The 22,155-nt window shown below is 40.0% G+C and overlaps 1 protein-coding gene across 1 annotated transcript in view; it reads left to right on the top strand.

Moving 5' to 3' along the window:
* The window catches only part of ecpas (Ecm29 proteasome adaptor and scaffold), a 151,690-nt gene that overhangs the window by 91,613 nt on the left and 37,922 nt on the right, over positions 1 to 22,155 (top strand). The window contains exons 29-33 of the mRNA XM_063048986.1: positions 3,395 to 3,512; positions 3,611 to 3,778; positions 4,277 to 4,356; positions 9,705 to 9,810; positions 10,901 to 10,948. Coding sequence (XP_062905056.1) covers positions 3,395 to 3,512; positions 3,611 to 3,778; positions 4,277 to 4,356; positions 9,705 to 9,810; positions 10,901 to 10,948 — 520 coding nt within the window. The remainder of the gene's footprint in view (positions 1 to 3,394; positions 3,513 to 3,610; positions 3,779 to 4,276; positions 4,357 to 9,704; positions 9,811 to 10,900; positions 10,949 to 22,155) is intronic.

Genomic DNA, 22,155 nt, shown 5'->3' with positions numbered 1-22,155 from the left:
TCAAGATGTATCGGAATTTGAAGCACAGAGCCTGCCCTGTGAAACTATTTACATGCAACCACTTTTCAACTAACTTTGTAATCCTTCTGTGCCTTTCTCTATAATGTCCTTGAATTTCAACTCGACTATTCCTGGCAGAATCATGTACCATATTCTTAAAGTTCTTCGGAGTTAAAAATTCTTGCTGAATTCCTTGTTTAATTTACTGGCAATCTTCTATTCTTTATGGCCCCTGTTTTGTTTAATTTCCTCAAGATTATCCATAACATGAACTAACTATAATGGATCATCTACAATTTTATTAGTTCTTTTGGATAATATTGCTTGTAAAAATTCCTAAATAAGATTGTGATTGCTTGATCAATTTTTCTAGCTTCAAAAAATCTAATTTAGCCCTTCTCTGTTTGGGAGATATTGCAGGTTTATTAATTTCAGCTGAGCTGCTTCCAAACAAATTTTCCCATCAACTTTAACAAAAAATGCAGAAAGAAAATATGTGTAAATAGAAATATTATCCATAAGACATAGGAGCAGAATTAGGCCATCAAGACTGCTCTGCCATTCAATCATGGCTGATCCTTTTATCTAAATCTCCTCCTCAATCCCGGTTCCCGGCCTTCTCCCTGTAACCTTTGATGCCATGTCCAATCAAGAACCTATCAATCTCTGCCTTAAGTACACACAACGACCTGGACTCCACAGCTGCATGTGGCAACAAATTCCACAAATTCACCACACTTTGGCTAAAGAAATTTCTCCACATCTCTGTTTTGAAAGGGCACCCCTCTATCCTGAGGCTGTGCCCTCTTGTCCTAGACTCTCCCACCATGGGAAACATCCTTTCCACATCTACTGTCTAGGCCTTTCAACATTCAAAAGGATTCAATAAGATCCCCCCACCCCAACCCATCCTTCTAAATTCCAGCGAGTACAGACCCAGAACCATCAAACGTTCCTCGTATGATAACCCTTTCATTCTTGGAATCATCCTTGTAAACCTCCTCTGGACCCACTCCAATGCCAGCACATCTTTTCTAAGATGAGAGGCCCAAAACTGTTCACAATACTCAGGTGAGGCCTCACCAGCACCTTATAAAACCTCAACATCACCTCTGCTCTTGTATTTTAGACCTCTTGAAATGAATGCTAACATGGCATTTGCCTTCCTCACCACTGCCTCAACCTGCAAGTTAACCTTCCCAAGTCCCTCTGCATCTCAGATTCCTGGATTTTCTCCCCATTAGGAAAATAGTCTGCACATTTATTTCTACTACCAAAGTGCATGACCATGCATTTTCCAAAATTGTATTTCATTTGCCACTTTCTTGCCCATTCTCCTAATCTGTCTAAGTCCTTCTGCATCCTATCCTACCTGTTTCCTCAACATTATCTGCCCCTTCACCAATCTTTGTATCATCTGCAAACTTGGCAACAAAGTCATCTATTCCATCATCTAAATCATTTATATACAGCATAAAAAGAAGTAGTCCCAACACCAACCACTGTAGAACACCACTAGTGACTGACAGCCAACCAGTAAAGGATCCTTTTATTCCCACTCACTGCCTCCTACCAATCAGCCAATACTCTAACAATGTTATACCATGGGCTCTTAACTTGATAAGCAGCCTCGTGTGGCACCATGTCAAAGACCTTCTGAAAGTCCAAATATACAACAACTACTGCATCCCCTTTATCTATCCTACTTGTAATCTCCTCAAAGAATTTCAACAAGTTTGTCAGGCAGGATATTTCCTGAAGGAAACTATGCTGACTTTGTCCTATCTTGTCCTATGTCACCAAGTACTCCATCACTTCATCCTTAACAATTGACTCTTAACATCTTCCCAACCATCTTTCTCCTCTAATTATCTGTTTTCTTCTTGAAATAAATGGATTATAAACTGAAATACAAGTAAACAATGATAAACCTGCATATTTGAACCATCAGAGTTTGAAAATAAGGATTCTGGATGGAAGCTGTAAAATGGAAAGGCAAATGTACCACATTAAAAGGATTTGATTAAAATGTAAATTGTGATTTAAGTCAGGTTACCAACATGAACATTTTGTGAGTTCTAAGCCTATGATAACATACATTAAAAGCTTGATAACATGCATTTATAGCTCCATTTTGCCAGATGAAAATGTAGATTATTATCTACATTTGTAATCAGTGAAGGAAGGATACAAAGTTAGAAGTAAATGATTCTGGAAATCATATTGAGCGTGAATTTAAATTCATTTCATTGAAAGGCAGAAAGCAAATCTGTCATAAGTAGCTGATGAGAAACAAGGTTTTGCATTTTTACGGCATATTTCACATCCCTTTCAGGGTTTTCCAGAGTGCTCCACAACCAGTGAACTATTATCACCATTATAATATAAGAATTACTCACACTATATACAGTGGATTCCAGTTAGTTGGGCCATCAGCTAATCTGGGCAGCCGCTTATTTGGGCCAACTCTTAAAGAACAAAAACTAATCAAGAAAATCGCCTGGATTCCCTTCATTTGTTTGGGATGCCTAATTGGGTCAGCAGACTGTTACCGAACAGTTTCTACCTAGTATCAGGCACGTGCATTTGTATAGCCATTAGCCACTACACTGTGCTTAGTGAACAGGTTTTAAATGGTGTCAGTTGTGTGTGTTTGTGTTCAAAAAGCAGTGATTTTTGTCACTGATAGATGGTGAGAAATAAGCAGTGAGACAATTCAGAACTATTTTGCACTGCAGTTTCAAGTATTTAGGCTTGGAGATGCCAGAAACAGCCAGGAATGACAATGAAACAATTTTTCACAACTACAATTTAGAAACCATGAAGATTTTGAAGGTATCAACAATTATCTTGAATGTTATAATAAAAATGAAAATTTGGAGGATGCAATCATCAAAAGGATTGCATGAAGGCAGTCCGTCCGTTATCTACACTAGGTGACTGTGCTGATTTCCTTCACTTACAGTTAATCAAAAGAACACAGCAGCATACACTGGATGAATTCCTGTCTTGATAACTATAAGGGGTTAATGCACAGTTTTATGGTACTGTGGTAGTATTGATGGTGTTCTTGTTCTGTTTTTCATTTAAATGCATAATTTGTGACTCAGTTAAACAGTAGTTTGTCTTTTTATATAACTTTGTAACTACTTCCATGAAACTTAGGCTAATTAGGGCAGCCACTTAATTGTGCCAAAATGTACTAGTCCTAATGTCTCAATTAACTGAAATCCATTATATTAGAATGTGTTTTCTTTTGGAATTAAGCTAAACATTTTTGTTTATCCTGTTTTTCTGGCCATCAGGTCCAGTTTTTTTTTTCCTTTTTACACTTGTTAAATATAGTCAATGCTGGTTCTTACCACTATTGACTTGCCTTTTCTATTTTCATTAGACAGGGACTGTCAACTTACAAAGAACTTTGCAGTCTTGCCAGTGACCTTAATCAACCCGATCTTGTTTACAAGTTCATGAATTTAGCCAATCATCATGCAATGTGGAACTCTAGAAAGGTAAGTAATGTTTCAAGAAGCATTGCCCAAGTCTGATGATAGTGGTTGATGATTTGAAAGTAATGGTATTATTGAATAGCTGCTGCTTGTCCCTGCAGGGTGCTGCTTTCGGGTTCAACGTCATAGCAACAAAGGCTGAAGAACAGCTGGCTCCTTATTTATCTCAACTTGTCCCTCGACTTTACCGATATCAGTTTGATCCAAATTCTGGAATCCGGCAAGCCATGACTAGTATTTGGAATGCCCTTGTCACGGATAAAAGTGCTGTAAGTGTAGCTTTAATTTCAGCTTTGATGTTTTGATTTGCTTTTCAGTTACTGAATGGATAATATTATTTGGAGCTTATCATTCCGTGTCTTTTAACTGTTTTATTCAGACCAAATGACATCATTGGGCAGTTACTCTAAGGAAAATAATATTTTATTTCAAGTGGCTTCCACCTCAATTTTTTTTACGACTATGTATCAGTAATATTTTCAAGAATTAAGATTCAGAGGCATGATGCCACTCTATGGGATGTTTCATCATATCTTGAGCTAGATGAGCAACAGCTGTACAGCATTAAGACTGGTTTCTTTCCTTTGAAGCCTTGTTCCTTCAGAAATGTTTTTACTTATTCATGATACGTGAACATTGCTGGCAAGGCCAACAATTACTGTCCATTCAAATTGAACTGAGTGACCACTGGGCTAGTTCAGAAGTGATTTAAGAGCTTTGTACTATATCAGATTTACCAAGAGTTAATTATATGTTTCTTTCAACAGATAGATAAATACCTAAAGGAGATCCTTCAAGATCTTATAACCAACTTAACCAACAATCTTTGGCGTGTTCGTGAATCCAGGTACTTATTTCGAAATTTTTTAGAAGTACAGTAAAGTGTTGGATCTTATGTTAATCTTCTGATCCTTGGGGTTCTTCCAGGGATCAGGAATGATGAGGACTCCTAATTCTTAACGATCATTTATTTTAAAGTTTAAACAAGCATACAAATACTAAGCAAACTAAGTGAACAGCTGAGAAGCAGAGATTCAATGAAAAACAAAGAAGGCAAAGATAAAAAGGGAAAAGATAGATAAAGATAGCACATCTGAAAAATGCATTACCTTTATAGTCAAGATAAGAGAAAATTCCTTAGATAAAAATGAACCACCGCATTCTGTGAAAAATACGAGTTTGTTTTTTAAAAAAAGTTCAAATTATGATAAGCTACATCTTTAGTCTTATATTAATTCATCTAATATCTTATAAAAAAGTATTTTTTTAAAAAATGGTTTCCAACAACAGTAATATGTAACTGAAGTATACTTCCACACTCACATTTTTATCTTGTTGTGTTGTCCTGAGTGTTCCTATGTTACATTGCAAAGAAGAAAATTGGGCAGGCCTCTTGTCGTCGAGCAACTATCATGAAAGACTGCTGTTTGCAGGACACTTGCTTGGGTGAATTACAGCACAGAATTAGTCCTTTCAATAAAGAGGGGATAAAAATGAACAGCAAGATTAAGGCTATGGGTGTAAAATGGAAAATAATATTGGGAATGAATATGTTTAGTTAGGTTGTTGAATGATGAAGAGATTGCATCTAAATATACAGGATCACCCATTTTAAAGAGAAAAAATAAAATGAATAAGTTAAACTACAGTGGCAATACTGCTGAAATGTAGCTACTTATCCTTTCTAAGTAGATACTTCAAGTAATAGTAAAATGTAATTCTTACCCATTTATGATTTGTGTAATGTATGCTCTGTAATTCATTTCAAAGTATTCAGTCTGTTGGCAGCAAGCAAGTTGTCTTTTGGGATTTTCTGCCTTGAAGCATTGTTCTTTCAAAGGTTTATTTATTCATTCATTCACTTTGGAATAATTAAGGTTTCTTTCCTGTGACATGACCGTCAATTTGAAAATATAACAATGTTGAAGGTTACATTTGTAATGGAGTGAGAAAAATAAATTTGTATGAAATTGAATGGATCCAATATTGTACCACTTAAAGGATGATGTTAAGCTTTTGGTTTGGTTTATTCATAGGAAAAGTTTGGAAATAATTGTAGAAATTGTGTTGCATCTGACTTTGAACTTGGTCATCAAATGTTATTGCAAGAAAACCCCACCAGAATTTAATTTCTTTGTGTTTGGAGAAGGTGCAGATTTTCATTAATGTTTATTGTTGTCACCTTGTTAATGGCTATGAGCACAGCATTATGTAAGCTTGGGAAATAAAGAGCAACAAAGTAATGTCATTTTCAGCTATCACCTTCAAGTACAACCGCTGAAGGAGACATGCCCACTTGTGTACAGTATATATAAAAATGATGGGGGAAAAAAACAATTTTCATTCCCTGCCCACGTCTTAGAAACATAGAAAATAGGTGCAGGAGTAGGCCATTCGGCCCTTGGAGCCTGCACCGCCATGCAGTATGATCATGGCTGATCATCCAACTCAGAACCCTGTACCAGCCTTCCCTCCATACCCCCGATCCCTTTAGCCACAAGGGCCATATCTACCTCCCTCTTAAATATAGCCAATGAACTGGCCTCAATTGTTTCCTGTGGCAGAGAATTCCACAGATTCACCACTCTCTGTGTGAAGAAGTTTTTCCCAATCTCAGTCCTAAAAGGCTTCCCCTTTATCCTCAAACTGTGACCCCTCGTTCTGGACTTCCCCAACATCGGGAACAATCTTCCTGCGTCTAGCCTGTCCAATCCCTTTAGGATTTTATACGTTTCAATAAGATCCCCCCTCAATCTTCTAAATTCCAACAAGTATAAGCCTAGTCGATCCAGTCTTTCACCATATGAAAGTCCTGCCATCCCAGGAATCAATCTGGTGAACCTTCTTTGTACTCCCTCTATGGCAAGGATGTCTTTCCTCAGATTAGGGGACCAAAACTGCACACAATACTCCAGGTGTGGTCTTCACCAAGGCCTTGTACAACTGCAGTAGTACCTCCCTGCTCCTGTACTCGAATCCTCTTGCTATGAATGCCAGCACACCATTCGCCTTTTTCACCGCCTGCTGTACCTGCATGCCCACTTTCAGTGACTGGTGTATAATGACGCCCAGGTCTCGTTGCACCTCCCCTTTTCCTAATCGGCCACAATTCAGATAATAATCTGTTATCCATCCTGTTTTTGCCACCAAAGTGGATAACCTCACATTTATCCACATTAAATTGCATCTGCCATGAATTTGCCCACTCACCTAACCTGTCCAAGTCACCCTGCATCCTCTTAGCATCCTCCTCACAGCTAACACTGCCGCCCAGCTTCGTGTCATCTGCAAACTTGGAGATGCTGCATTTAATTCCCTCATCCAAGTCATTAATATATATTGTAAACAACTGGGGTCCCAGCACTGAGCCTTGCGGTACCCCACTAGTCACTGCCTGCCATTCTGAAAAGGTCCCGTTTATTCCCACTCTGCTTCCTGTCTGCCAATCAATTCTCTATCCACATCAATACCTCACCCCCAATACTGTGTGCTTTAAGTTTGCACACTAATCTCCTGTGTGGGACCTTGTCAAAAGCCTTTTGAAAATCCAAATATACCACATCCACTGGTTCTCCCTTATCCACTCTACTAGTTACATCCTCAAAAAATTCTATGAGATTCGTCAGACATGATTTTCCTTTCACAAATCCATGCTGACTTTGTCTGATGATTTCACCGCTTTCCAAATGTGCTGTTATCACATCTTTGATAACTGACTCTAGCATATTCCCCACCATCGATGTCAGGCTAACCGGTCTATAATTCCCCGGTTTCTCTCTCCCTCCTTTTTTAAAAAGTGGGGTTACATTGGCCACCCTCCAATCCTCAGGGAACTAGTCCAGGATCTAAAGAGTTTTGAAAAATTATCACTAATGCATCCACTATTTCTTGGGCTACTTCGTTGAGCACTGTGGGATGCAGACCATCTGGCCCTGGGGATCTATCTGCCTTTAATCCCTTCAATTTACCTAACACCACTTCCCTACTAACATGTATTTCCCTCAGTTCCTCCATCTCACTGGACCCTCTGTCCCCTACTATTTCCGGAAGATTATTTATGTCCTCCTTAGTGAAGACAGAACCAAAGTAGTTATTCAATTGGTCTGCTATGTCCTTGCTTCCCATAATCAATTCACCTGTAGGGGACCTACATTTGTCTTAACCAATCTTTTTCTTTTCACATATCTATAAAAGCTTTTACAGTCAGTTTTTATGTTCCCTGCCAGTTTTCTCTCATAATCTTTTTTCCCCTTCCTAATTAAGCTCTTTGTCCTCCTCTGCTGGACTCTGAATTTCTCCCAGTCCTCAGGTGAGCCACTTTTTCTGGCTAATTTGTATGCTTCTTCTTTGGAATTGATACTATCCCTAATTTCTCTTGTCAGCCACGGGTGCACTACCTTCCTTGATTTATTCTTTTGCCAAACTGGGATGAACAATTGTTGAGTTCATCCATGCGATCTTTAAATGCTTGCCATTGCATATCCACCGTCAACCCTTTAAGTGTCATTTGCCAGTCTATCTTAGCTAATTCACGTCTCATACCTTCAAAGTTACCCCTCTTTAAGTTCAGAACCTTTGTTTCTGAATTAACTATGTCACTCTCTATCTTAATGAAGAATTCTACCATATTATGGTCACTCTTACCCAAGGGACCTCTCACGATAAGATTGCTAATTAACCCTTCCTCATTGCTCAATACCCAGTGTAGAATAGCCTGCTCTCTAGTTGGTTCCTCGATATGTTGGTTCAAAAAACCATCCCGCATACATTCCAAGAAATCCTCTTCCTCAGCACCCTTACCAATTTGGTTCACCCAATCTATATGTAGATTGAAGTCACCCATTATAACTGCTGTTCCTTTATTGCATGCATTTCTAATTTCCTGTTTAATACCATCCCCAACCTCACTACTACTGTTAGGTGGCCTGTACACAACTCCCACCAGCGTCTTCTGCCCCTTAGTGTTATGCAGCTCTACCCATATCGATTCCACATCCTCCCAGCTAATGTCCTTCCTTTCTATTGCGTTAATCTCCTCTCTAACCAGCAATGCTACCCCACCTCCTTTTCTTTCATGTCTATCCCTCCTGAATATTGAATATCCCTGAATGTTGAGCTCCCATCCTTGGTCACCCTGGAGCCCTGTCTCTGTGATCCCAACTATATCATATTCATTAATAACAATCTGCACTTTTAATTCATCCACCTTGTTACGAATGCTCCTTGCATTGACACATAAAGCCTTCAGGCGCTCTTTTACATCTCTCTTAGCCCTTATACAATTATGTTGAAAAGTGGCCCTTTTTGATTTTTACCCTGGATTTGCCGGCCTGCCACTTTTACTTTTCACCTTACTACTTCTTGCTTCTACCCTCATTTTACACCCCTCTGTCTCTCTGCATTGGTTCCCATCCCCCTGTTGTGAACTAACCTCCTCTCTCCTAGTCTCTTTAATTAAAATATGTTACAGCAGATAAAGGACATTTGAAGCTTGTTTGCCGTGTTTTGTAGTGTAGGAAGTGGTCGGCAAACTTGCATCCTCAAGATTCAAATATAAGTAATGTCATAACGACTGCATGATGTCCTTCAACGATAAGCAAGGGATAAGTAATGGCTAGTTTGTAGCAGGTATATCTTGCTTTCCAAAATTTGCTACAAGAGGGTTTGTACCTACTTTGGAGGCTAGAACAGTCTTTGCTTTAGAGCTCGTCCAAAAGATAAGATATTCAATAGTGTATTGGCTGTGTCGCCCTGGACTTAGAATTGAATGTGCAAGCTTCTGACATTGGGCGAAAGTGTCATCTCAGCAAAGTTGACCAGAGGCTGTTTAAAGGTTGTGCCCAGAATACACGTATTTTGCAATAGATTAGTGATGTCCTTGACTAATAAGTACAGATGAAATTTGGTAGTTTTATAAAATTTTCTTTTGATCTCTTGTATGGAAATATGATTATCTGAATATGCTATTGACAAACCATATTTTAGTGTTAAGTATTTTTTATATCTCTTTAAGGACCCAAAATTTTTGTAGCATCTGTTCAATGAAAAAATCAGCTGTTTTTGTTCCTGCCTCAACCCAACACTAATACTTCCTGCCTTCTAATTTAAATAAATTCAGATATAGATCTATTATAATTTTTCTTCTGCTCAGTACTCTACCCACTTATATGTAATAGTGCCTCCTATTGCTTGTAGTTGTTTAGGAATGAGTGAAATACTGCGAGGAAGAAAAGTGGATGAAATTATTGACAGACTTCCAGAAATATGGGAAACACTCTTCAGAGTGCGGGATGACATAAAGGTACAATTCTGTTTTTTTTTAATTTCATTACTTTTCCAAGGTTGAAGATGACTAGTTTGTTGTCATCCTACTTCCAAAGGCAATCTATGATACTCAATTCTTTTCACTGCATATCTGCGCTCTCCTTTTTTATTCCTGTATGCAATACATCACATTTATTTGCTACTTGTCTACTGATAGTAAAGTGATAACTCCCTGACCTCACATTTGAAAAAGCATTTTTTTTAAATCTTTTGAGATGCAGCATGTAATAGGCCCTTTGAGCCACACTGCCCAGCAGTCCCACGATTTAATCCCAACCTAATCACAGGACAATTTAAAATAACCCAATAACCTACCAACTGGTATGTCTGGACTGTGCCAGGAAACCAGAACACCCATTGGAAACCTACATAGTCACGGGGAGAACGTACAAGCTCCTTACAGACAGCAGCGGGAATTGAACCTGGGTGGCTGGTACTGTAAAGCGCAGTGCTAACCACTAGGCTACTGTGATTATGTATGTGAACCCAGAGTAAAATCAATATGGTTTGTATGAACTTTCCATTGAAAAACATAAATAATGGATCCTGTGTATCTTTCTCCACATTTGCATTCTTCCCTTTAAAACCTGTTCAGTGTAATCATAAAGAACTGGTTGCATTTACACAGTTCTCCTTGCAAAATCGAAGTAGGTCATAACCATAGTAAACAAGAATATGCTGAGTAGGGAAGAAAAAGGAAAGTTTCTTAAGAGAGGGGTGAGTGGATGAAGCTGAAGAAATAGTGTAGGATTGGCAGGTAGTTTCATTCGCTGGTAATGGAAAAATATTCGCAATAACTTTGTGAATACTGGATGATACAGTGTTGTTTTTTCTTGAATATAAGTAGCTGCCTGGCATTAAAGTCTCCCATCATTTCTACAAATTGTTGATACATGATTTTCTGACTTTTCTTCTTTGGTAGTCTCTCTGCAAGGTGGCCACCAAAGAAATATTAGCTAATACCTTTGGATGGGGTGGATTTTGTCTTTTGATAGAAATTAATATTTAAAATTCTGATGAAATGGGTGTCTTCACTCTTCACCTAATCTGTCTTATTTAATTGACAGGAATCTGTTCGTAAGGCAGCAGACCAGGCACTTAAAACCCTGAGTAAGGTAAATGTGTGAATGAATGTGCATATAACAATTTTGCCATGGTACCAACAAAGTTATTAAATGAAAGTGTTAATTAATTTTGAAGTGAAATGTTCATATTATTGTCATCAACTAAAGCTTAAATTATTTGCAGTAGCTGTGCGGCCTAACTAATTGTGAAAGTTTTGAGTCTTCTAGGCTAAAATATGTTGCATTTTCATCTTCCTGAAACATAGCAACAAAAAGTGATTTTAAATTTTTAATTAGTTTTGTAACTTACTCCAGGGGTCCCCAACCCTTTTTGCGCTGCGGACCGGTTTAATATTGACAATATTCTTGCGGACGTGCCGACCCGAGGGGGGCGGGGGGGGGGAGTAGGGTTGCCAACGGACAAGAGTAGCAGTCAAAGAAAGACTACAATGACCATAAAGTCTTGCGCGGGCACCAGTGCGCATGGGTGTACCTGCCGATATTATTCTCTGCAAAGCGTTTTTGGCGATTCTGTCCGGGGGGGGTGGTTAATCACAACTGGAATATTGGTAATAAGGGGCTAGTACACTCAATTTTGTTTCTAAAAGGGTTTATCTAACGAATTTAATATTAAACACACAGCGCATATTTTCCTCGCATGAATATAGTGATAAGTCAATCATCAGGGGAGGACGGGGAGCTTGAATTGTTGAAAGAACTTCCAGTAGAAGTGGTAGAGGCAGGTTCGATATTATTTAAAGAAAAATTGGATAGGTATATGGACAGGAAAGGAATGGAGGGGTATGGGCTGAGTGCAGGTCGGTGGGACTGGGTGAAAGCAGCTTTCGACACGGACTAGAAGGGCCGAGATCGCCTACTTCCGTGCTGTAATTGTTATATGGTTATATAAGTCACTTATCAGTCAATAGCATCATAATATTTTAAGTAATATTTGGATATTAAACATACAGCAAATATTTTCCCCGTATGAATATATAAATCATGGCAACACACCAGTATCGCTGAATCAGTGGGAGCCCTGGGCTTGTTTCCCTGCAACAACAACGGTCCTATCGAGGGGTGATGGGAGACAGCGATACTCGAAGGGGGTTCCTTATGTCCAGTCTATTCGGCAATTTAGTTTTCGTTGCACTCATTGCAGAGATATGTTGGAAATGGAAGCAACGTTTTCAGTGCTTTCCTGGCTACCTCAGGATATTCAGCCTTGACTTTGATCCAGAATGCCGGTAGAGACGTTATGTCAAACATACTTTTCAGCCCACCATCATTTGCAAGTTCGAGGAGTTTATCTTCTTCCCACACTGACATGGATGACGCACGGGTAATGACCTCGCGTGTGTTCAAGCTCAATAGTGGCTGTGACAGGAAATGAGAAAAGGTGCAACTGACTCATATCGCCAAATCATATTGTTTCCTTGCGGCCCGGCAGCAAATGCTCTGCGGCCCGGTGGTTGGGGACCGCGGACTTACTCTATATAAGCATTTACTTCCTTTGAATGTCAGGCAAAAAAAATCCCTTTTTACCAACATTGGCACAAAACCAAAATGTGACGAAAACTAAAGATAACCAACGTGTTTGTGTAACACTGTACCCTTTATTTGAGTGTAGTCTACTACATTGCAGTCTATTCATTGTGAAGTATACCACAGCAGATTGGGTGTTGATTTCTTTCCTCTATTTTGGAATTCCCCCATTTGCCATCAACTTCATTCTGTATCAATGTGCCTCACCAAGGTACCACAGGAGATTTAGAAGTCAATCATTTGGATCAAATTCTGCCACTAAATGACAGACTGTCCAGACATTAATTTCCATGGATGCATCAATATCCATGGTTTAACCAGACGTCTAACTTTTAAATAAATCTTGAATGCCTATCTCAACTAAAAATAAATGATTTATTTTAAGATTTTTTTTCCTGCTGTTGCAGTGTGTCCTGAATTTTCAGTGTGTTCATGTGTCGCCCTTGCTACAGCCTTACTTGCACATGTAATAATTGAGATAAGTGGTATAGATGTACTGAAGGGGTAGCTAGCTAATGTTGGATCTAGAGGTGCTTTGATCCAAAAGGTTCTTTGGAAGTTAAGAATGAGCGTTAAACTTGTGGTTAGTCATTTTTTTAGGTGTTCATAACAAGAAATAACAGCAACAACTCACTCCACTGTAGGGGGAGAGGGCGAAGTGAGAGAACAAAGAAGGGAAGAAAAACACAGAAGTCATAGTTATATTGTACGAGCTAGACTGATAAGAGAAATTCCATTAATGACGGACAACCTATGAAACAGGTTCTATAGTGTTAACACAGCTGCAGATATGACTGTGTGGCTAAGCACAGCTCTAATACATCATTTAAGTTTGCTAATATCATAGGCCAAATCAAAGGTGGTGACGAATCAGCATATAGAAGAGAGATCTGGCTGATTGGTGTCACAATAACAACCTCACACTCAATGTCAGCAAGACAAAAGAGCTGATAATTGACTGGAGAACAAAAGACAGAGATCCATGAGCCAATCTTTATCAGGGAATCAGCGGTGCAGAGAGTCAGCAATTTTAAATTCCTCGGTGTTATCATTTCAGAGGACCTATTCTGGTCCCAGCACGTAAGTGCAATTGTGTGAAAGCACAGTAGCACCTCTGCTTCCTTCGGAAATTACAAATCTTCAGCATGATATCTAAAACTTTGACAAACTTCTATAGATGTGTGGTGGAGTGTATATTGACTGGTTTTATCACAACATGGTATGGAAACGTCAATGCCCCTGAATGGAAAATCTTACAAAAGTAGTGGATACAACCCAGTCAATCACAGGTAAAGCCCTCCCCACCATTGAGCACATCTAAATGGAGCGCTGTTGCAGAAAAGCAGCATCCATCATCAGAGACCCCCACCATCCACACCATGTTCTCTTCTCTCTGCTGCCATCAGGAAAAAGGTACTTCAGCCTCAGGATTTGCACCACCAGGTTCAGGAACAGTTATTACTCCTCAGCCATTAGGCTCTTGGACCAGAGGGAGTCACTTGCCCTATCATGAAATGTTCCCACAACCTATATCACTTCCAAGAACTCTTCATCTCATGTTCCTTCGATATTTATTCGTTATTTATTATTAATTTTTTCTTTCTTTTGTTTGTGCGGTTTGTTATCTTTTGCAAGCTGGTTGTCCACCTTGTTATGGTCTTTCATTGATTCTATTATGGTTATTGGATTTATTGAGCATACATGCAAGAAAATGAATCTCAGGATTGTATATGGTGACATATTTGTACTTTGTTTATCTCAAAGTTCAAAGTAAATTTATTATCAATTGGAAAAATACAGAACTAGCTACTACAATTACTGAACAATTACGAACATGTGATTATATAGAAATATAAGCAAGCATAAAGGAAGTTAAACTACAAGAAAAATAACAATTTAGATTCTAATCGGGCATTGTCTCCCAACCCTCACCCCTTTGATTCTAAATCATCCTTTTAGAATCATTACGTTTGAAAATTCAGAGGCAGAAAAACTTGCAGTACCAGCGTCACGTATAGCACTAAATCAACAACTAACCTGGAGTTATCAAAAATTCAAAGCGTGTTTCTTGCAGCTATGCCATAGTCACATGGATTGCCCTTATGGGTAGGAACACTCGTGAGTTTAAAAAGCTTTATTAAGATTGACCCTTATAAAAGTAATTAAGATGTAAATTATGATAAGGCACAACAGGAAATATACTATAACTTGTAATATTCAGTGAACTTCAGCTTCCTAGCGTTGATTTGATCCTGTCAAAGAAATCCATCAAATTGATTTATCTTAGTTGCTTCCTTACAAATATGATCATTCAAATCAGTTATGTCTTCAGACACATGAGGTATGTAAATACAACACCCCTTGCCTATAACTGCTCGTGTTTCCCCCAAAAGGCTGAGAGAAGATCTAATGCGAATTGCATATTTCAACCTTGTCTGTTCTTACTTTTTATGAGACACCAGCAGTATGATTGCTTACTCCTGCTAAAGCTGCAGCAACATTTTTAATTAGAGAAGACTGGTAGAAATACAATAACAACAAATAACATCGGAATAAATAATGTTCAGGAGTTAACAACTTTGTTTGGTATCTTCTATCCAGTTAGTCATTTACTCACTGTATCCCAGTGGGGTAGATGCTGAGTCGTAGGATACTAGCACATTAACCTCAGTGCTTGTTGTCGCTTTCTAAAACCACATTTGGTTGCTTGCAGTGGCCACTGTTCATCCATTTACTTTTTCCTTTGACTTTTACTTCTGAATTGGTAGTCAACAGCTCTTGATAAGGTCCTTCCTACCAAGTGTCCAGTACCTCCTTATGTGGTTTCTTGATCAGGACCCACTCACCAGGAATCAAGGGGTGTCCTCCCAGCAGCAGAAACTTGAGATGCAGACTGAACAGCTTGGGTTAGTTTCTCACAGTAGTCAACTAAACTAATGTGTATATCAGCTTCCTTGAGATCAGTTGCTCCAGAGAGCGACACAGGTTATCTTTTTACCACCCCGAGTGGGCTTAATCTAGTAGTTTTGTTTGAGGTTTCTCTAATGAGGCAGTGTCCGTGAACATTACCTCAATATTTTTGCTCCCTTTTGCACTACTATATATTTACTGTCTATATCCATCTGTAATTTATAGTTTTATTTTATGTAATACGCTGCACTGCTGCTGCAAAACAACAAATTTCAGTGATACTAAACCTGATTCTGATAGCAGATAGGACTATAGGAAAGACCATAGGCCATGCATGCCATCTTTGTGATAATTTGTTATTATTTGATGATCCCATTCATCTGGACCACCTGTCCTGCTGACTCTGGGTGTTGTGGACAAAAGAAGGACCACTTAATGTTCATCACTGGACGTAATTTCTGACAAACACTTCTAGTGAAGTAAGTACCCTTAGTCAGAGTCAATGCAACATGGCAGTCCCATCTAGGAATGCAGTACTTTATCAGAATTTTGCTGTATGTGTGGCAGTGGCTTTCCTTGCTAGAATAACTTCCACCCATCTTGAAAATGTGTCCACTATTACCAGTATGTCGGGATATCCCTTGCACTTTGGTAAAATGATATATTCCACTTGTAGACGCAAAAATGAACCCAGTGGGGCAGGAGCATTTGTGATAGTTTTTTGGCTTTTCCAAGATTTGTTTCCTGGCATGTCATGCATCTTTCTAATATTTGTCAAGCTTTTGCCCTGAACTTTGGATTCTGCCACTATTGGGATTATCTTTTCCATTCCAATGTGTCCTAAGGCAGGGGTTCCCAACCGTTTTTGCACTACGGACCGGTTTACTATTGACAATATTCTTGCGGACCGGTCGACCCGGGGTGGGGGGGGTGGGCGGTGTAGGGTTGCCAACAGACAAGAGTAGCAGTCAAATATCTTGTGTTTACCCCGAGAAAGACTACAACGACCATGAAGCCTTGCGCGGGCACCAGCGCGCATGCGTGTACGTGCCGTTTTTTTTTTCTACAAATCTTTTTAGGCGATTCTGTCCGGAGTGGGGGGGGGAGTGTTAATCATGACCGGAATATAGGTGATAAGTGACTAATACACTCAATTTCATTTCTAAAAGGCTTTATCTAATGAATTTAATATTAAACACACAGCGCATATCTTCCTCGCATGAATATAGTGATAAGTCAATTCTCGGAGTACAGGGGAGCTTGAATCAAGTGTTGAACAAACTTCCAGTAGAAGTGGTGGAGGCGGGTTCAATATTATAATTTAAAGAAAAATTAGATGGGTATATGGACAGGAAAGGTTATGGGCTGAGTGCAGGTCGATGGGACTAGGTAAGAGTAGCATTCGGCATGGACTAGAAGGGCAGAGATGGCCTGTTTCCATGCTGTAATTGTTATATGGTTATATAAGTTAATTATAAGTCAATAACATCATAATATTTTAAGTAACATTTGGATATTAAACACACAGCACATATTTTCCCTGTATAAACATATAAAATCATTGCAACACACCAATATCGCTGAATCAGTGGGAGCCCTGGGCTTGTTTCCCTACGACAAGACGGTCCCATCGAGGGGTGACGGGAGACAGCAAAACGCAAGGGGGGTTCCTTACGTCCAGTCTATTTTGCAATTTAGTTTTCATTGCATTCATTGCAGCGATGTGTTGGAAATGGAAGCAACGTTTTCAGTGCTTTCATGGCTATCTCAGGATATCTAGCCTTGACTTTGATCCGGAATGCCGGCAGAGATGTTATGTCAAACATACTTTTCAGCCCGCCGTCATTTGCAAGCTTGAGGAGTTGATCTCCTTCCCGCGCTGACATGGATGACGCGCGGGTAATGACCTTGCGTGCGTTCAAGTTCAACAGTGCATGACAGAATGAGGAAAGATACAGCTGACTCCTATCGCCAAATCATATAGTTTCCTCGCGGCCCGGTAGCACATGCTTTGATGCCCGGTACCGGTCCACAGCCCGGTGGTTGGGGATCGCTGTCTTAAGGGGTGTGTCTTTTGTGCCTGATGTGGCCACAACCATGTTGCTTCCTTTGGTCTGTGACTAGTATATCTCTGTGTTCCATCACTGTTGAATTTCCCAACATTCTCCATCCAGAACAACTTTTCTTCATTAGAGAGCATCTAGCTTGCATTTCTCAACTATCCTATGTGTTTGTCTATGATAGAGAGTACAGGTTTCTTTCCATAAATTCATCTGTCAGATTCACTATATATTTCTTGTATTTTCATAATTGTATTCTTTTTACCCTTTCCCATTCTGCCCTTTTTGCTGCTAAATCTGCGAATGCATTTCCCCAGATTTCAGTTGTGTTTATTTTGGAGAGGCTTTTACATTTCCGTGCAGACACTTCTGACAGCAATTAGATAACATCCATTAATTCTTTTACTAACTGGCCATTCTTGTTTGAGGTTCCTCCAACCATAAGAAATCCGCTTTGCCTCCATAAATTTACAAAATCACGAACAATCCAAAAACATATGGAGAATCTGTGTTGATGTTAGCTGGCTTTCATTCTGCCATCTGACAGCTCCCAGTCAGGGTTTTTAGTTCTGTCTGTTGTGCAGAGGTATCAGGAGTTATACCTCCTAATGCTAGCACTTCTGTTTGGAAACTACTGCTCATCCAGCCATTTTAACTCCTCCCTAAACCATCAAGGAGCCATCGGTGAACAGAATCAGATCTTGGTTACAGGTGGTTTAGCTGATTTGATAGCATTTGTACAATCCTTGCTACATAGAATAATACAGCACAGGAACAGGCTTTACAGCCCATAGTGTTGTGCTAAACAAATTAAATTAGTAATTAAATCTGCCAACACAATGTCCATATCATTCCATTTTCCTCACATTCATGTGTCTATCTAAACATCTCTCAGAACTCTCTACCACCACCCCAGGCAGCACATTCCAAGTACCCACCACTGTCTGTGTGTTTTAAAAAAAACTTACCCTCACATCTCCTTTGAAATTACCCCCTCTCATCTTAAGGGCATGCACTCTGGTATTGGATATTTCAATCCTTAGAAAAGATACTGTCTGTTTACTCTATCTATGCCTCTCGTAATCCTAAACCTTCATCAGGTCATCCCTCAGCCTCCACCACTCCAAAGAAAACAACCTGAGTCCAACCTCTTGTTGCAGCACTTGCTGTCATCCTGGTAAAACATCCAGGCAATATCCTAGTAAACCTCTTCTGAATCCTCTCCAAAGCCTCGACATCCTTCCTATAATGGGGTGACCAGAACTAGATGCAGTACTCCAGATACAGCCTAGCTAGAGTTTTATAAATCTGCAGCATGACTTCCTGATTTTTGAACTCAATCCCATAACTAACAATGTCAAGCATGCCATATGCCTTCTTAAACACTCTATCCATGAGCCACTTTCAGGGAGCAATGAATGTGGATCCCAAGATCCCTCTGCTCATCAACACTGTTAAGGATCATTCACTTAAAAATGTACTCTCTCTTTGTATTTGACCTACCAACGTGTAACTCCACACTTAGCTAGGTTAAACTCTATCTGCTATTCCAAGAATAAGTCCCTTTGACCACTACCCCTTGTCTTCTGTGGGCAAGCCAGTTCTGAATCCATTTGGGCAATTCACCATGGATCCTGTGTATCTTAGTCTTCTAGATGAGCCTTCCTTGAGGGACCTTATCAAAAGCCTTACTGACATCCATTTAAACACATCTACAGCTCTACCATCAATCACCCTCATCACCTCATCAAAAAGCTCAATCAAGTTAGTAAGACACGACTTGCCCCACACAAAGCCACATTGGCTCTCCCTAATTAGGCCATGGTTTTCCAAATGCTTACGAATCCAATCCCTAAGAATAGTCTCCAGTAACTTCCCTATAACTGACGTAAGAATCACCAGTCTAGTTTCCAAGATTATCATTGGTTCTCTTCTTGAATAATGAAACAACATAAACTGCTCACCAGTCCTCTGGGACCTCACCTGTGGCTAGAGAGAACGTAAAGATATTGGTCAAGGCCCCAGCAATCTCTTCTCTTGCCTCTCTCAATAACTTAGGTTATACAGTACTGTACAGATATACTGTATATGGCTAGGGTGCCTAAGACTTTTGCACAGTACTGTATTGTCAACATGAAGCAGAGAGCGAGTTTGTAAATCTGGCTGGAGAAAGGAATGTTGGGAATAGCATGGGTGGAGTGTCGTGGGAGGGGTGTGGGACATGGCTGAGAAGGAATGCCAGGGGCACAGGGGTGGCTCAGGTGCTGACACATCCAGCCTTGAGACACCAGGCAAGGTCACTTGATTCCAGACAATTTGTTTATTGATCATTACAGAATGTCTCTGATGCATCCTGTTCCCTCCCCTCACTGTCCTTTTCCCCTTTTCCCAACCATGATTCCCCTCTCCCTTATGTATGTATGGATATAACTTTCGCACAGTACTGTATCCCATCAGGTCTTGGGGACTTGTCCATCTTAATGCTCTTTAAGAGACCTAACAGTACCTCCTGCTCAGCACTTATCTCCCTATCCTCTACATCCTTCACCCACATCTTCCTCATCCAAGCAAATGTTTCCCATTTATCCTTGAGTGGTCCTACCCTCTCCCTAGTTATTATCTTGTTCTTGATTTATAGAATGTCTTTAGATTCTCTTTAATCCTACTTGCTAAGGACTTTTCATAGCCCCTGCTGGCTTTCCTAATTTCCTTCTTGAGCTTTTTTCTGGCTTTGTTATAATCATCAAGGGCTCTGTTTGATTCTAGCTTCCATAGCTTTACATACTTTTCCTGTTTTTCTTGGCTAAATTCATCAACTCCCATGACATTCAAGGTTCTCTTACCTTGTCATTCTTGTCCTTCCTTCTGACTCGAATGTACTTGGCTAGTACTCTGTGCAGTTGGACTTTAATCACCCTTCACATGTCAGATGTGGACTTGTCCAAAAACAGCTTTTCCCAAATAACTCTTCATAGTTCCTGCTCAATGCTCTCATAATTTGCCCTGCTCTAATTTAATACTCTCCTGCAAAGTACATACTTATCTGTAATTATCTTAAAATTTATAGTGTTGTGACCACTGATCACTAAATGTTTTCACCTGGCCAGGCTCATTACCCAACACCAGGTCCAGTAGAGTCACTCCTCTTCTTGACTATATACATACTGATCTAAGAATCTCTCCTGGGTGCACCTTACAAATTCTGCCCCATCTAAACCCCTTGCACTCAGAAGATCCCAGTTTATATTAAGGAGGTTGAAGTCACCATGACAACAACCCTGTTGTTTTTGCACCTTTCTGTAATCTACCTGCATATCTATTCCTGAATATCCCGGTAGTAATTTGGCGGGGGGGGGGGTTGTCTGCGGTACAACCCCATCAGAGTGACGGTACCCTTCCTGTTTTTGAGTTCTACCCATATAGTCTCAGTGGACAAGCCCTCCATTATATCCCCTCTGAATGCAGCTGTGTTATTGTCCCTGATTAGTAATGCAGCACCCCCACCTCTTTTACCTCCCTCTTTTTTTTCCCTGTAACACTGACAGAAGAAGCATTCCACTACCGTAACTACCATCCTGTCTGTACTTGTACCTTTGGCTCTAACATGTCAAGTTCTTCCTCTGCCTGTTTTCGCCAAAGCCTGACCATTCTAATACTGGCCCACTAAGCAGTAATTTCCCACTTACGCTGGATAATTTTCTGGCCCAAATAAATTAGATTATGAGGACACACAGTCCTCTTTTATTGTCATTTAGTAATGCATGCATTAAGAAATGATACATTGTTCCTCCAGTATGATATCACAGAAACACAAGACAGACCAAGACTGAAAAACTAACAAAAACCACATGATTATAACATATAGTTACAACAGTGCAAAGCAATACCGTAATTTGATAAAGAACAGACCATGGGCACAGTAAAAAAAAAGGTCTCAAAGTCTCTTGAAAGTCCCATCATCTCACGCAGACGGTAGAAGGAAGAAAAACTCTCCCTGCCATGAACCTCCAGCGCCACAAACTTGCCGATGCAACACCCTGGAAGCACCCGACCACAGCCGACTCTTGAGTCCGTCTGAAAACTTGGAGCCTCCGGCACTGAGCACCATCTCTGCCAAGCGTTTCGACCCCAGCCAAGGCCACCAAGCAATAGGCAAAGCCGAGGATTTGGGGCCTTCCCCTCCGGAGATTCTCGATGGCACAGTAGCAGCGGCAGCAAAGCGGGCATTTCAGAAGTTTCTCCAGATGTTCCTCCGTGCTTCTCACGTTTGTCTCCATCAAATCAGGATTGTGCACGGTCCCCTACTCAACAAATACAGATATCATTCCGGAGCGGCGACGCAACTTCCTCTTGTTGCAATTGTGGCTTGTCCAAACTTGTTTTGTGACCCTTTGGCGGATAAATAATCGAGTAAATAAAACATATCATATTTATGCTGGTCTGCAGTGTCAGAAGCAATCAAGTCAGCATCCACCTATTGTATATTAGTAGAATCAGTGGGTAATCCCTCAGATGATGTTTCGTTGCCATGTGGTGAACAGTGGGGTTGTTGTGGACCCCTTGTGTTGGCTTCATCCACTGGTATTGCTGTCCATTAAGCTAACCACAGTTGACATTCAGAGTCCAATGGTACAGACCAGAATCCATTAGCTGTATCAGTAACTGTAAATCATTTGTGTGATGGTTTTAATGCATTGAAAATGGTTGATGGGTTGACCACTAGAGGAGTTAATTTGTGAATGG

This window comes from Mobula hypostoma, chromosome 5 (assembly GCF_963921235.1).
Source record: "Mobula hypostoma chromosome 5, sMobHyp1.1, whole genome shotgun sequence".
NCBI lineage: Eukaryota > Metazoa > Chordata > Chondrichthyes > Myliobatiformes > Myliobatidae > Mobula > Mobula hypostoma.
The sequence above is the reverse complement of the archived record's forward strand: the minus strand, read 5'-3'. Positions and strand labels throughout refer to the sequence as shown.